The following is a 15,951-nucleotide window of genomic DNA, read 5'->3' on the forward strand; positions in this document are numbered from 1 at the left end:
TTTCGCATTTATGCCGAGAAGGTAAGCGTGCTATTTCTGTTTCACTTCGAACTACAAGGCAGTTTAGTGCCTGATGAGATTTGTGTATATAAAATGTTAAGCATCGCGATCGAAAAATATGTAAATCTGAAAATGCTGTTCAGAAGTTAACTCATTACAGCATCATCACTGGGATTTGTTATAGAAACATTTTTGCAATAACGAATTTTTTCAAATTTAGCCTTCAAAGAAAACAAAATCGTTAGAAGACATGAAATATGAGAAGAGATAGAAAAAGTGTCAAAATGAAAGAGCTCGCGCTTGCGCAAATCAATCCAGTCCTTCCGTATCAAACCACGGGCGACCCTTCTCCATCTTTCATCGGTGAATTTCCCGTAAATAAACTTCTAGGATTATATCCTAATAACGTCTCGGGGGGAAGGGCAGGGGGAGGGGAGGGGAGGGGAGGGGAACCGTATGACATACTTATAATTAATCCTTCCATACATTATCTATATATATACAAAGCATCACAGTATTAATTCTTTTACATTGTGCGTTAATGTATGATACCTATGAAAACATTTTTTTCAGAATTCTGTCCCCTCTTCCACCAGAGAGGAAAGTAGTTACAAAATAAAACTGAAAATATTATACATTTTGACAAATACATATCAATAAATAATGAAGGAAAACCAGAATCATTATAATTACAAAGTGCAATACTTTTTCATTTTTTGGATAGTCAGAAAGCGCGCACACACAAGCTTATAATAAGCGCTAGTGAATTACTTTTTTGGTTTTTTTAACGTTTAATGGCATTTGTGCAAATTTCTGATAAGGGGAGATCTGAGATTTGTGAAAAAAATTTTCGATATTCACATTTATTTTTTTTCTGCATCCGCAGGGATGATGTCCTCACGACACCATCCCTGATGAGAAATCAGGACTCCTGTGAGGCCGAGGGAGGTCCTGTGTTCTGTCGATGACGTCACATACCTGGATAACTGTTCACAGGCATAGGCCTTCCACCGTGAATGTTTTTCTCGTATTTTGAACAGTGATCCCGAACGTAAAAATCTTCAAAACCACATCACTGGCCTCGCTGGATACATCGTGGCGTCTTAAGTACTTACTTCAAGTGTTCCTGTGCAGTCTAATGTATTTTCCTAAGTACACATAACCCCGTGCAGTTTACGTCTTCTTTGTCTTTAAGTACAAACACCATGATAAGAAAATGCGGAGGGTTATCAATATAAAGAAATCCATGCTCGTGTCGCTGACAACGAACCTAAAATTGTTTTCAGTAACGAACACTTACATAACAAAAGCCTCTTGTCTCTTAAAAGCAACTCATAACTAAACGAACGAAGAGCGCGTTTCCTGTTTTGTTCATGGAGCAAACTGTGTTCTCTCAGATTCGCCTCTTCAATCCTGGTACGTCTTGTACACTTTCACCACATCGCTTTCCGCTGGCAACACAGTAAGCCCTCCTGTGTCTCGCACGTCTACTAAAAATTCGCATTTCTACTTTCTGGCAGTAATTATAGGACTTCTCACGATCCTATACCAACGTTTTCCATTTCTTAAAACCCACTGCAACATATGTCTCCTCTCTTTTTCTGGTCAACCCACGGACACCCTGATGTTTCCATACCTCTTCACTTCAGTTACCTCTATCATCAGAAAACTTTGCTATTCACATAGAGGTAACAAACTGCATTTTACTGAAGAAACCATCACAACGGTTATTTAAAGCAAAAAAATACACTTTTCCCCCAAGAACTGATTCAAATGGGTCGTTGACTCCCATTACGTCTTCTACTTGCTTGGGACAGGGTGTGTGCTTCCAGCAGGAGGAGGGCATGTCTGGGGCATCATTTCTCCTGCTCGGCACACGAGCAAGGACCCACAATGAGTAGCCATCAATGCCTTCGTCAACAGGACCCATCTTTTCCAGCGTGGTCTCATATACCGTAGAGGCTCTCGTCTTCTACGTCGTGTTTAGAACAAGGTCTGCATTTGCAACACAGCAGGCAGGGCCCCACGAATAACAAGAGGGGAGATGCCACGACGAGCAGGAGACCGAACCCAGCAAAGATCCCTATGACCTGAGCCCTGTGCCACAAGACTGATGCGCGGCTGTGCCCCAGCTTGTTCTTGCAGGGGCCTTTGTCATAATGTCGCAGAAGAAAATCATCCTAGAGGAGATAAAAAAAACTTATTTCAGTGAGTAGAGGTTAAGTTGTGAGATCTTGCTAAGAGGACATATAAAAAATACACTATGCATACCATTTTAATCCAAGTAAAGATTCACAAAGTGCATTCATATTAATCCAAATAAAGATTCACAATCAAAGTGCATTCACCAAATAATGCTTATGGGTTATACTTACATCTAACGAAGTAAGGCAATACCAACAGAAAACATGCTTGCACTTTTTGCACAGCATCTGCGCACATCCAGCATCCCTTTCAATGGGCACCTTGCATGAAGGGCATCTCTTGATCATCTCATCGTTTGGAACACCCTGTGTGTGGTAAGGAATCAAAGAAAACGAATTAACAAACTGCTGAAACTCACAAGCAAATCGGCTCTTAACATAGGTTATTAAAAATCAGTGCACTCTACTCCAGTATGTTAAATAGTGAAGTCCTCACCAGGGAATCAGCAGTGTCAGTATGACAGGGTTGGCTGGGATGCCAAGGTTCACTGCAGGCAGCGCAGAAGACAGTAGTACACGTGGGACAGGTAGTACACTGAGGGCCCTCCAGTTTGGACATGGGCAGGCTAACAACGGTTTCACATTCAGGCATTGGGCACCAAGCTCTTACTGGGTCCATGTCCACCTCTGATGAAAGTAGAGAACAAAAACTGCAATGGAATTCTTACTAATATTTATGACCATATGATACAAAAAGAAATATTTCCCTGAAGGTCCATAACATTTGCGGAAATAAATTTCAAGCTTTCCTTCAACTAAAAATTCACTTAGAAACATTATTATCAAAATGGGTTAAGAAGCTGTACTCTAGAAGACATCATATACTGCCATCCTGATATATACTGTACATCACTACTGACATTTCTAAATGATACATTAAATGGTCGATTAAAGACAATGCCACACTCACCTGTATTCTTCCTAAATTTCATGTGCAGTTGTAGCAGTTCATTTCCGACGAGAGACTCTATCTCTTCAAGTGTGAGTTCCCCACTGCAGTCACAGTTTGCATCTGGACATTCAATGACGTAATCACCTTCCCTGATTTTGAGCGTAGCATAAACGGCCATACACTGAAATTGAAGAAATAACAATAGAAACGAATGTTCATATTGCAATGACTTCAGTTTACCCAGAGATCAAACCTATATTCAAAAACTGACTTGATGTACTCTATTGCTATGAAAATTTTATCAAAACTACCAAATATGAGAAAAAGTAAAAAGTCAAAACTGCTTACATATTTGCAGAATCGGCACTGGCACTGCTGTAGCTGATACATTTCTTTTATGGAAACATCAGAGAGACACAGTTTACAAAATAGAGTATCCTGAGCTAAACCAGAAAGGCGTCTGGAGGTTATGGATGCTGCAGATGCGCACCTGGAACACCCACTTCCCTCGCCTTCCAACTCAGCCTGAGTAAAGAGTACACTACTAGAGTTCTTTCTTAGCCGCTTCATGTCAGAGGCCACAGACGGAGACTTCGGAAGAGTCATTTTATTGGAGGTAAACACGGCTGATCTGGACGAGGACATCCGTCTTAGGAAGCCTAATTTGCTCTTCTTGTCTTTCACTAGACGGGTGTGAGCAGTATTCCCCGCAGTGGATGACAAGGCTAAGACAGTGTGGCATTTTCTGATGAGTGGCTCTGGGGAGTTGGCATTCCCGTAGCTGGTGAGGCTCTTGACGGAAACCTCTCGCGTGAGGTGTTCCTGAGGGTTGTTGACATTCTCCTTCTTGGTGCCGTCTTTGCCAGACCGCGAGCCCTGGCCGGCACGGAGGAAGGACTTCATTCGAGGCATGATGAGATGTGATTGGGACTTGTTCAAACGTTTACTAGGATTGAATAGCTTGATAGCTGTTGGAGAAGTTACCCCCCGGTTAAAGGAAGCCGTGGGCACGAGTGGACTGTAACTTGGAGGTTGATGGGCGGCTGACCTTATTTGGTGGACCTCAGTGGGCGGTTGGTAAGTTGTCGTGGGCGGTTTAGGGGCACTGCTGATTGGTGACTGGTAAGTAGTACTCACAGTCTGGTACGTCGGTGGCGGCACTGGTTGAGCAGAAACAGGCTGCTGCGGAGGCAACGCCGTCTGATTGCCAGTGGTACTGGAACTGACACTGCTGAGAGCAGGACTGCAAGCCCCGTACGGCTTAGCCGAGGTAGCCCTGGAAAGGAGAGACGCCCAGCGGGATTCCTGGTTCTGATCTGGTGGGAAAGAATTGCGGTTGTTGTTTCCCTTCAGAGAGCGAATGCCTCCCTGGCGGAGGGCGTTTGGAGTTCTTGAAATGGGTCGGTGGAGAGGCGACGGTGACCCCGGTGTCTGAGGAAACTGCAGCAGGAGAGGGATGGCGCTCATGATGACGACGCCCCTGCTCGGCACACCACAAGGCGCGCCTTTATCACCACACTAGTCTGCAAGAGAAGATGAATAAATGTAAATATATTACAAGAAGATTTTAAAGATTACCTACAAAATTGCTAGTAATGAAATTGGATGCTCTCATGAATGCAATGCATCATCACTACTTAGAATCTAAGACAATTCTTGTATTTTGATAATCTGTTTACACTATCTATTTATTTATAACTTCGTTCATGTACTTCTTCTTTTCTAATAACTGATCTCTTCCTTCTATATTTCCCAATACCTTCTGCTACTTCTTTTAAATGAACTTTATATAATTTGGAAGCTTGAATTTCAGGTCAATGGACTTCTTCCATATGAATAGGGTTCATGTTTTGAATAATAATAATAATAATGCACACATCGTAATTAAAGATATTACAGGTTATTACAAGAATGTACACAGCTGAACACTTTGCTTCCATGAATGTACATAGTATTCTTATTCCTTAAGAAGCCAACCAAAATATGCGTCAAAGGGTGTTAGTTGTAAGACTGTTCATAGAGACAATGGATGGGGGACAAAAATAGCATAGACAAAAGCATAAATAGCATATCGTCTTGAGTAATCGGTCCACAGAAAGAAAGGAACGCTAGGTTAATCTTCCTATCTATAAGAAACAATACGCGTGCACCACAAAGAGGGAGACATGTACTTTATGTAAAAATAGTTTTCATTTTTTTTTTTTTTTTTTGTCTTTCCATAATCCCTTTGTTCTTTACAAGAAATTCCAGTTGAGCATGATGGACTCGTTCTTTCAAGACCTCCATTTGCATTTTTATGACAGGAGATTTTATGGAGTTTTCAGATGACGTTATCTTTCCTGGCTGTTCTGGTCTACTTTTAGTTCCTGTCTCTCTTTGTCACTCAGAAATAAACATTTCTGCCTCCTCGCCCCCTCTCCCTTCTTCCACATTCCTTCATATCTAAGAAATACCTGTAATCATTCGACTGAAGTTATGTCGACTACTGTCATCAAATAACCCTTTCCCTGGCACCAGGAAAAAAATAGATGAAAGTAAAAAATCTGTGAAAACTCACCACGAAACTGGGTCTGAACGAATCATTCCCGGTGAAGAAGACAAAACGATGACTGAATTCTATTTTGTTGTTTTGGAACCCATCAAAATGACAATTGTGAAGGAATATATACATGATATAACGTCAATAATCCACATATGATTCCTGGGAATATTATATGCAATTTAAAACAGATATAATACAATCGAATACCGAGAAATTAGGCTCTGAACGTAGCGCTTACAAACTGAAACATTCAAGATCTCGATTCGAGGCAATTTTAAGCCGGCATGAAACATTTCGAACCTCCCGGAAAGAACAATTCGAACTTCGCTCAAAGCACTTAGAACTCTGTGAAACGCTTCGGAACTCCTGCATAAATAACACTTAGAACAGCGGCGAGAGGGTGTATACGCATACACACACACACATCTCGAAGTTTCTAATCTCACATACACTGGGACTGGCGGCTAAAGTATCAGTAATACTAACTTTAAATGGCTCCACAGTCCAAGCGGACAGTTTCCCGTGAAAAGTGGATGGCATATTTCAAAAGCCTGAACGCAACTGCAGGTACTCTCGCAGAGAGAGAGAGAGAGAGAGAGAGAGAGAGAGAGAGAGAGAGAGAGAGAGAGAGAGAGAGAGAGAGAGAGAGAGCATATCAAGGTACTCTTTGTGGTGGTGTGAGAATGAGAGACGTGGACAGCGTATTTCAAACGAGAGAGAGAGAGAGAGAGAGAGAGAGAGAGAGAGAGAGAGAGAGAGAGAGAGAGAGAGAGAGAGAGAGAGGTGGATATAAGCGCAATTCACAGGGCTGAACACAAAATTACTCTCGGAGAGAGAGAGAGAGAGAGAGAGAGAGAGAGAGAGAGAGAGAGAGAGAGAGAGAGAGAGAGAGAGAGAGAGAGACCTGGAAACGTAGCACGAAAAAAAGACCTCGGAAAAAAAAGGGCTGTTTGCTCGGCTGCCTTAAATATATAGCATTATAGCTACTCACCTCACACTGCAGGGAAGTGAAAAGGTCTCAGGTAAATCGCCTAAAACTAATTAGAATTCCACCTGACGTTTTGTTGTTGCTCCCACCATCAAACCATATTTCACACTTCTACCTTCTTTTTCTTTTTGTTTTTTTTTTGCTGCTCTGTTGCCCCGATAACGTCATTTTTTTTTTTTTTGCAGCTTTCGAAAGACAAATGGTTTAATCGTTTCCTGAGTTCACTAAAGACAAATTATTGTTTATTGATTTATTTTGCTAAGTTTGGTTTCGTATTAGACAAATCAAGCTAAGCCTGTCAATCTTCACTTAAGTAAATCAGATATCGAATTCAAGATATACTATAAAAATAGTTTTTATAAACCTATGTTATGTTTCATGGTATTTTTTTAAACCATATGTTCGGGAGTTTATGGTATTTTTTACAATGTACAAATGCGCATAAAGGAGAGAGAGAGAGAGAGAGAGAGAGAGAGAGAGAGAGAGAGAGAGAGAGAGAGAGAGAGAGAGAGAGAGAACCTCCATTATGTTTCATGGTTTTTACTTATCACGGGAGATGGTTTCTTGTGTACCCGGTCCCGTAAGTGTTCTCTTCTGCGTGGTCTTAAAGACACAACAAAGGAATATCCGGTCAAGAACATTGCAAAGATAAAACATAACGAAATGGATGTAAAGAAAATATATAAAAAAAATATTACCGTTGTTCATCCCTTTCACCTTTTTATTTAATTTTTTTTTTGGGGGGGGGTGGGGTTGACGCAACAGGTACATTTGAATAATCAATCCTACAAGATTTACATGCGGGAATGGATCCAAGAAAAGCCTGCGAGGCTTAAAAGCAAAAATCACACTAGATATATCCAGTAAAGAAAAATATTTCCAAGGCTGGGTTCGGGGAAGAGGGAAGGTGAATAAATGAACAAAAATACATAAATAAAATAAAAAACCTCAGACTTTATCAGGGACGAATAACTAAGCACTAAGCAGTGCCCTTTAAGCAGGGATTGAAAACAGAATGGTTAATATTAAAAAAAAAGATAGTGACATACAACGCTTAAAATAGATTAAAAGATTTGCTCTTAAGGTTTACCCCAAAAAAGAAAAATTTATCCCCTCAGAGCATCATGACAAAAAATAGCCCTCGATGACGTCACTAACTAAACATCTTGATTCCCCCAAAATACAAGAAGATATTCACAAGATGAAGGAACAAGTGTTTAGCACTGTCACCATACGGAACCTCTAAGCAACCGATGAACCCTGCGTCACGGTTGTTTAGGGAAGAGGAGACGAACTGACGCTATTGCCAAGTAAAAACTAAACCTTCAAGGTTAAAGTGCCACCAGACCCAGAAGTCTAGCAACTCGGGAATGAAAGATATCTTTATAATGAATTTAAGCTGGCAATGGACCAAATACTTTTCTACTACAGCGACTGTAAATATATATACAAAACCGATAATATTTTTCTATTACAGTGAATTTAAATACATAAAAAATGGACAAAATATTTTTCTTCTACAGCAAATGTAAATACATAAATAACAGACAAAATATTTTTATACTGCAACGAATGCAATATCGTTGAAAAATATCTTGATAATAAATATAAATCGATATAGTAAGGATTAACGATTTTTCTAAAATTACTAATTAACAAAGTTAAAATTAAGTGGTAATTTTACTCCACGATTCATCGATGAATTTACAAACGAGCAATTAGAAATTAAGTTCTGGATATACTTTCATCTATTTGCCGTCCCAGTATCCGGCCCCCGGCAAATTAAATGCTGTCTTGGTCTCTGTGCTTTTAAAAATAGAGGTATAAGTCAACAGCTGTTTAATCCGCTCTTTATAGATGTATCCTTTCTGGAAGTTGAATAAAAAAAAGTAAAAATGCGCCGAAGTTTCTTCGGCGCAATCGAGTTTTCTGTACAGCGTATAATCAAGGCCACCGAAAATAGATCTCTCTTTCAGTGGTCTCCGTATAATGCTATATGAGCCGCGGCCCAGAAAACTTGAACCACGACCCGGTGGTAGCATGGCCTACATCGTTGCCAGACGCACGATTATGGCTTACTTTAACCTTAAATAAAATAAAAACTACTAAGGCCAGTGGGCTGAAATATGGTACGGTTGATGATTGGAGGGTGGATGATCAACATACCAATTTGCAGCCCTCTAGCCTCAGTAGTTTTTAAGATCTGAGGGCGGACAGAAAAAGTACGGACATAAAAAAAGTGTGGACTGACAGACAAAGCCGACACAATAGTTTTCTTCCCAGAAAACTAAAAAATTAGCTGTGGTACCTTTTCGCGGAAGATAACGAAAGCATTAGATACCATAAAAATTGATATTTTTATTAAGGAAAAAAAAAAAAAAAAAAAAAAAAACGATTTGCAAGGGAAGCAAAGTCTGCAAAACGTTACAGAGGGGCCATCATTAGTATGGCTTGCTAACCTGTCCAAACACCGTGACATTTTTCTTAAGATCAAAGGCTAATGGGACTTGCAAGTTATACAGCCCATTGCCCTTTTCTAGCCCAGGCCCGAAAGGTAGTAAAGTGGAAAATAAAAAATGGAAAGGACTTATAACAAGGAAAACAAAGTCAATAAATTCCGAAGGAAAGAATCTACCAGGAACCGCGTCGTCATCAACAGGGGTTTGCAGAATCCCATTGAGCCAAATTTAGTTGATGTTGGGGGGTATAATATGGCCTCTTGCAACGGCGAAACGAGAACCGGTGCTCATTCACTCCAAGAAGAAGAAGAAGAAGAGAGAGAGAGAGAGAGAGAGAGAGAGAGAGAGAGAGAGAGAGAGAGAGAGAGAGAGGCCAAGTTGTATTTGGGGTTCAGGATGCCTTTTGTCGGGAGTGCAACAGCAAGAGAGCTGTTTGTTGTCCGTCGAAATGACGTGTGCACCTACCCACGAAAACAGCTTTACAACTCCCCTCCCCCTTTCTCCCACTCCCCCAAGGGTTCCCAAGGGTCACTCCACTCCAGCACTCCTCCATGGCTGCTTAACAGGCCAATAATAATTTTAAAAAAACTATTTGCGTCACACAGTGCAAATGAATGCGTTTGTGTTGGAGGACGTGGGGTCCCTACGCGAGATATATCACGTACGCAAACAATTAAACATACGGTCACTGAGTACATTCCCCATTTGACTTAACGATTAAAACACGAAAAAATACAAGCATACTTCCTGATTCGAATGTTAATCGTGGATTCGTACTCACTAACGAGAGAGAGAGAGAGAGAGAGAGAGAGAGAGAGAGAGAGAGAGAGAGAGAGAGAGAGAGAGAGAGAGTCATTTCCTTCATTCACATCACAGATTACAATACCTGTCTACATTCGCATGTATTAATTACTATAAATAATATAAAACTAGAATAGCTTGACCCTGAGCGATACTACAATCACATTAATGAGCCTCATATACTGGAAAATTACACAAAGGTCGGTCATAAGAACACTGAGGGGGAAGGAATTGCTTGCAGTCATATGAAAGCAACAGAAAACTGTTCCCATCACAGGGTTGGTAACAAACAAAGACCTATGTAATTTCCTTTCCAATTGGACGAGAGAGAGAGAGAGAGAGAGAGAGAGAGAGAGAGAGAGAGAGAGAGAGAGAGAGAGAGAGAGAACAATCCTTTGCACTATGAAAATAAACATTACTTCCAAACATCGACTGAGAGAGAGAGAGAGAGAGAGAGAGAGAGAGAGAGAGAGAGAGAGAGAGAGAGAGAGAGAGCAATCCTTTGCACAATCAAAATAAACATCGACCGGGTAAAACACTTTCGATAACTTGAAAGCGAACCGCATCACCTTTAAAATGTGACGTCTAGTATCAGAATGGCGGGAAACGTCTGGTAGTTTGTTTGTATTTATCCCCTGAATTACCCACCATAAAAACGGTCATATTCAGTTCATTATCAATGAACAACAGCTCCCAATAATGTTTCAGATGATTACGTAATAAGTGGAATTTAATTTTAAGGTCCGGTAGTCATTTTGCGTTCGGCATCGGTCTATGCATCGTACTAGACGAAAACGGTCCTTTCTTCCTCGTTTTCAGAATTTTTCAAAGTAAATTCAACTCTAAAAATATGCCATGCGTAAAAAAGACAATTTCAAAGAATAAAAGACATCCCAAAGACAAAATAATACAGTTATAATCACAACGTACAAGTATCATCATCATAAAAGAAAGAAAGAGTCATAGGCCAATATTAACTTAAAAAATCGTCCCTTGCCTCTGCAGACTAATAATTCTATATATAATGAGATGCTGGATTCATCATCTCCGAGCCACTGGGTACATATCCCGGTGCATCAACATGCATAAGATGTGCTATGCAGTGTCATGGCTGCCGGCATGCATGCATGCATGCACGCACACACGCACGCCAGCCAACCAGACCACAGACTCAACGCACCCAACAACCCTTCAAACCGCCCATCAAGTTTGCTTTGCAACTGCTCTCCCCTAAACCAAAGAGGCGGAACCCCGCCTCTCTGGCGTCCGACGCAAATGTTGCTGGTGTCGATCTTTCAGACTTCTGATGATATGTCTGCACCCGATTGGTGGCGGGACTGCGCGCTACGACGCCTGCAGCTGCACTTACATAATGGTCGCATGGCGATGTGACAACGCTGATCGTATTTACATAATAGGCTACGCATATTGCCAATACGAGGCAAGGATGTTATTGTTGGTTATTTTTTAATTTATTTCTGAATGACTTATTAAAAATGATTAAATTTCTTAGTTATTTGACAGACTTGAATTTGTTATCTTTTAATAGCTGTATATGATTTATAAGTATTCACACAGTAAAGAACTAAATTATTGGTCAACACTCTAACAAACAAGGTTTACGATCCTCTAAGCCTCTCGAACCAGGAAACGAGAGAGACTGATCTAATTATCCATTGCAAACATACACTGGTGTACTGTACTTTATCGTCCCAATCTTACACATTGCACGTGTACTTGAACTTCCCAAACAAACCTATAGGCCTATATGGTATGTGTATACTCTTCCCACAATAAACTTTGTAGGCATACTTTACCTCACCTCGCCGGAACTTATACACTGGGTGTATTAAATCATTCATAAAGTGCATTTTCTGTGCATACTTCATCTCGCCAAACTTATAAATTGTATGTGTACTTGATCTTCCCAAACATCTAAACTTTACATACTTAATCTCTTCAAACTTATATATTGTGCATGTACGTGATCTTCCTAAACTTACACATAACATGTGTGCGTGACTTTCCCAAACTTTTATATTGCATGTGTACGTGATCTTCCTAAACTTATACATTACATGTGTACCTGATCTTCCGAAACGTATATACTATATAAGTACTTTACCTACTTTACATCGTGTGCGTACTTTATTTGATCAAGAGAGAGAGAGAGAGAGAGAGAATCTGGAAATAAGCTAATACGGAAGCGACCAAACAAGCTATTCACGCGCTAATCTCAAGTGCAGCCCAGAAAGGTAGAAGAAGGCTAAGCTCATACCTTAACTTTAAAAAGAAAACAGAAGTTTTTTCTTTAAACTGTGCGCATGAGCAATGATCCAACTCTGTGTACACCATACCATACACTGATTAGTTTACACACACAACCAAAAAATAAAGGAAGGAAAAAAATCAACGCTAACATGTGACGTAAGCAAAATAAGCTAGTTCCTTCCTCGCTTTTAGAATTCTATTAGGGAAACTGATTAGCAATTAAGATAGCCGAGAAGGGAGGGGAAAAACAAAATGCCTTCAGGGATTCGATAAAGACACCAGAGAGAGAAAGAGAGAAACAGAGGGTAAAGCTCTCATTTCTCTCTCGCTCTCTCTCTTTCGTAAATTAAAATACACAAAATCGATATCATGTTGCCGTTCAGAGATACTGCATAGAACCAGCAGAGCTTTTTTCATCATTCTCGTGGCTGGATGTTAGCAAGAGCGAGGTCTTCGTGCAGATTTTTCCTTTTTGTTTTAAAGTGCAAAGGACAAAGTTACGGCAAACTCCTGTTCCTTCCTTGACAGGGCCCCAAGACGAAGGGAAAGGGAAGAAAACGGAAAAGGAAGGAAGGTGATGATTTACGAAAAATTAAAGCACCAACAAAATGCTAACAGTTTTCCTTGCATGAAACAGAACAAATGAAGTGACATGAACATTATAACAATTATATTATTATTATTTGTTGTTGTAACTGTTAATCTACCTCACGAAAACCAAAACACTGCCAATTAACACACACTATATTATTATAAAGATAGAACTGTTCAAATGAATTAATTAGCCTATATCAATTCACGCTAAATGTGAGAACCAAAAGTATCTTTGTAATTAAGAATTTGTTAGTTTTCGCAGATTAGACGACAAAAGGAAAACTTCCCGTCATTTTTTTCTTCACAAAAGACAAAAGAAATCATTCCATTCAACTGTTTTCTTTTCATTGGGTTGTGTTCTTTGGTCTGGAAACATCTTTCAAACTTCCCAGACAATGTAATTAAGAAGGGTCCATCCCTCCATGAACCCAGCTGAACGCAAAACCAGTTGGAGGAACATGATTTAAAACAAGCATTTCCTTGAAAATGATTAAATCTGGGCGGATTTGGCGGTGAAATCAGCGAAAATAGCACCCAACCTAATCCCGCATTAGGGATTTCACGTTCTGAAATCTTTGTGTAGCGTGTTCTCCAGATGGCAGCGTGATTAGAGCCAATTCCCCAACCTACCCAAAGATTACGCACTACTCGTCCATCATCATAACTCCCACACCATTTGAGGGAAGGGTAGCGAAACTAGGGCAGGAGGTGGTTCCTTTATCCTAGAACACGTTACAGTCAGTTCTTCAACATTCTGCAATGTGAAGGACTACTGCAATGTACACTAGAATTCTTGGACACTAGCCTGTTTACAATCCCCCCTCCATACACACAAATTAATAGATAAATATATACGTAGAAAGATAAATAAAATGAATAATTTTTAGTGCTGCAGATTTTCATGTTATCGCTGCTGGTACTACATAGGCGTCAGGCCCAAGTACTTGGTCTTAGACCGTACATCCCTTTCAAGTAACTTTTTTTTTTTATCTGTTTCGAAACTCCCATTTCAATTTGTAGTTACAGGCAGAAAATGTCATCGACTACGCAGTAACATCCACCTGGATTTCTTCAACAACTTTCACAATTATGTTAATTTACCTATGTTAATTTACCCTGAAATTAAAAGGCTCAAATTTCTTCCAAGTTCGGTATTAGCCATCACACCAAACAGTCGAAAAGTAAATCCATCGAATAATTTCCTCTTTGTTCCCAACTGCAAACAGCCTTCTCTCGCCAGCCCTTTTTAAATGAGATTTATATGAAAGGAGTTTTCCGTGTTTTCGGGTCAGTCGACCGTTAGGTAACGGAAGTGAGGAGGAAGGGTTGGGAGGAGGAAGCTGGAGGAAGGAAATTGGTAGGGTTGGTAGAAGAGAGAGGAAGAGAGGACAGGCTTGGTGAATTGAATACATCCCTATCTGTTTACACAGGAGTATAATAAGGACAGGGAATGGTGGCTTTTTAAAGGGGCTCTCAAATGATATCAGATTCCGTTACAACAAGATTTCGAGTTTATAAGCGTTTCAACTTCAACTGAATCAAGTAAGGTAGCGTAGGGATATCAGCAGGGGTTATTTGTTAAAATGAAAATTGATAGATCATTAGTTTTCCTCTAAACGTGACTGCAACCTAATTCCCCAAATCTACAGTAAGAGAAGAAAAGGACGAGAATTTCTTAGTTTAACGTTGACAGAAAGGAAGAATCAGCTGTAAACAGAAATGATGCGTCTTTTAGCATCTTGCCTCCAAACTTTGCACTAAATACCATTTATCTGTGCTCAGCCTAAGTTCGTATGTTCGATACAGTGAGCCAAGCAACAGAGAACTAAAGTAACGGCACTTCTGTCATAAATGCTAGTTAATATGCGTCCTAAGTCAGGAGAATAAATCATTCAATTATCAGCTACTTAGTCTAAAATTTGGCGACAAAGAGCCGAAAGATGCCTGAAAAAGTGTTGGTGCGACCAGCCTTAATATGTCTTCTCAACTTCACCCAACTGAAGGCCACTGCTAATATTAACATATTAAAATATTCCTCGGTATAATCAAACTATTCATAGGGTAAACTAAACATGTTGGTGTGTGTATCCAAATACAAATAAGGGCTTAAATATATACCCTACCACGAAGACCGAGGCATACACAACATTTAGACTCAACCTGAATGACAGTTTATTCCTCCTTTGTTCCTTCTAATGACAAATGGATTCCGCCCAAGTCTGTGCGTAAAATACCAGGCAGAACGTCACGCCGAATATTATTCTGTACGAGAAAATGGAGGAGGGATATCTCACAGAAACACATTACGGATAATGCCAGGTACCGGCCCGGGAGCATTTCATGTGCTGTTGTCACGTTCCAAGCTGACGGTGGATTCATATTTGGTTGTTGTTCGGTCGTAATCTTTCGATATGTATAAATGGGAAAAATCTTTGGACACGTGCAAAAAGTTTCTGCGAGGAAAAAAATTTTTTTACGTGGAGGAAATGGTTTTCAGTAATAACGAGTTCCACTGGGAACGTAAAAGTATTGCAAGACAATGCTTGATTGGACGCCATATGAAAAGGCGAGAGGGGAATAGCTGTATTTTTATATTGCTCCTTAAGAAAAATCACCTCAGCAGTGGTTTTAATTGAACGATTGTATTGTCAGTTTTTTCTACACCACATCTTTAGTTTTTAAATCATCTACACAGTACATCCCACGAGCATTTTTCTTGTCATTTACTTCTCGCGACGGGAGAAACCGAGAAAAAGTAGGCCAAACACAAACTGGCCAGTGTGTGAACCCGCAAGCTACATACAGACTGCTCAACGGAATCAATACAAGTGGCTATGTCGTCTTATGCGCCCCCGTGATAGACCAAACACACACACACACACACACAGTACGATAGTTACATGTGCACTCGAACAAAAGCACAGAAACACACCAGTTACATATACAGGACAATAAAAAACGCGTGGACTTCCGCAAAGAATCTATTTGAAACTTAAGGTGTTATAATTATACAGCAGCCGCGAGCTATCATTCCTGGCATTTGACGCTGAAAGTAATTTACGAACTGGAACAAAGTGTTATAGGCCTACATCCTGAAAATATCACACGAACTAGAACTGGAGGTTGTGTGTAATCTAGGCCCAAGTACTGAAACTTTTCGAATCCAACACATCATAATAATTACAGAACTGTTATTGATA

General features: G+C 40.1%; 1 protein-coding gene across 3 annotated transcripts in view; it reads right to left on the bottom strand.

The window, feature by feature from the left end:
* Positions 1-705: 705 nt before the first annotated feature.
* The window catches only part of LOC136855661 (E3 ubiquitin-protein ligase DDB_G0292642), a 74,399-nt gene continuing 59,153 nt past the window's right edge, over positions 706-15,951 (bottom strand). For all 3 annotated transcript variants that reach the window (XM_067132877.1, XM_067132887.1, XM_067132897.1), the window contains 5 exons: positions 3,445-4,619; positions 3,115-3,277; positions 2,641-2,831; positions 2,376-2,510; positions 706-2,180 (listed from right to left, as the gene is read on the bottom strand). In XM_067132877.1, coding sequence (XP_066988978.1) covers positions 1,947-2,180; positions 2,376-2,510; positions 2,641-2,831; positions 3,115-3,277; positions 3,445-4,563 — 1,842 coding nt within the window. In that variant the 5' untranslated portion in view covers positions 4,564-4,619 and the 3' untranslated portion in view covers positions 706-1,946. The remainder of the gene's footprint in view (positions 2,181-2,375; positions 2,511-2,640; positions 2,832-3,114; positions 3,278-3,444; positions 4,620-15,951) is intronic.

Source organism: Macrobrachium rosenbergii, chromosome 3 (assembly GCF_040412425.1).
Source record: "Macrobrachium rosenbergii isolate ZJJX-2024 chromosome 3, ASM4041242v1, whole genome shotgun sequence".
In the NCBI taxonomy this organism is placed as follows: Eukaryota; Metazoa; Arthropoda; class Malacostraca; order Decapoda; family Palaemonidae; genus Macrobrachium; species Macrobrachium rosenbergii.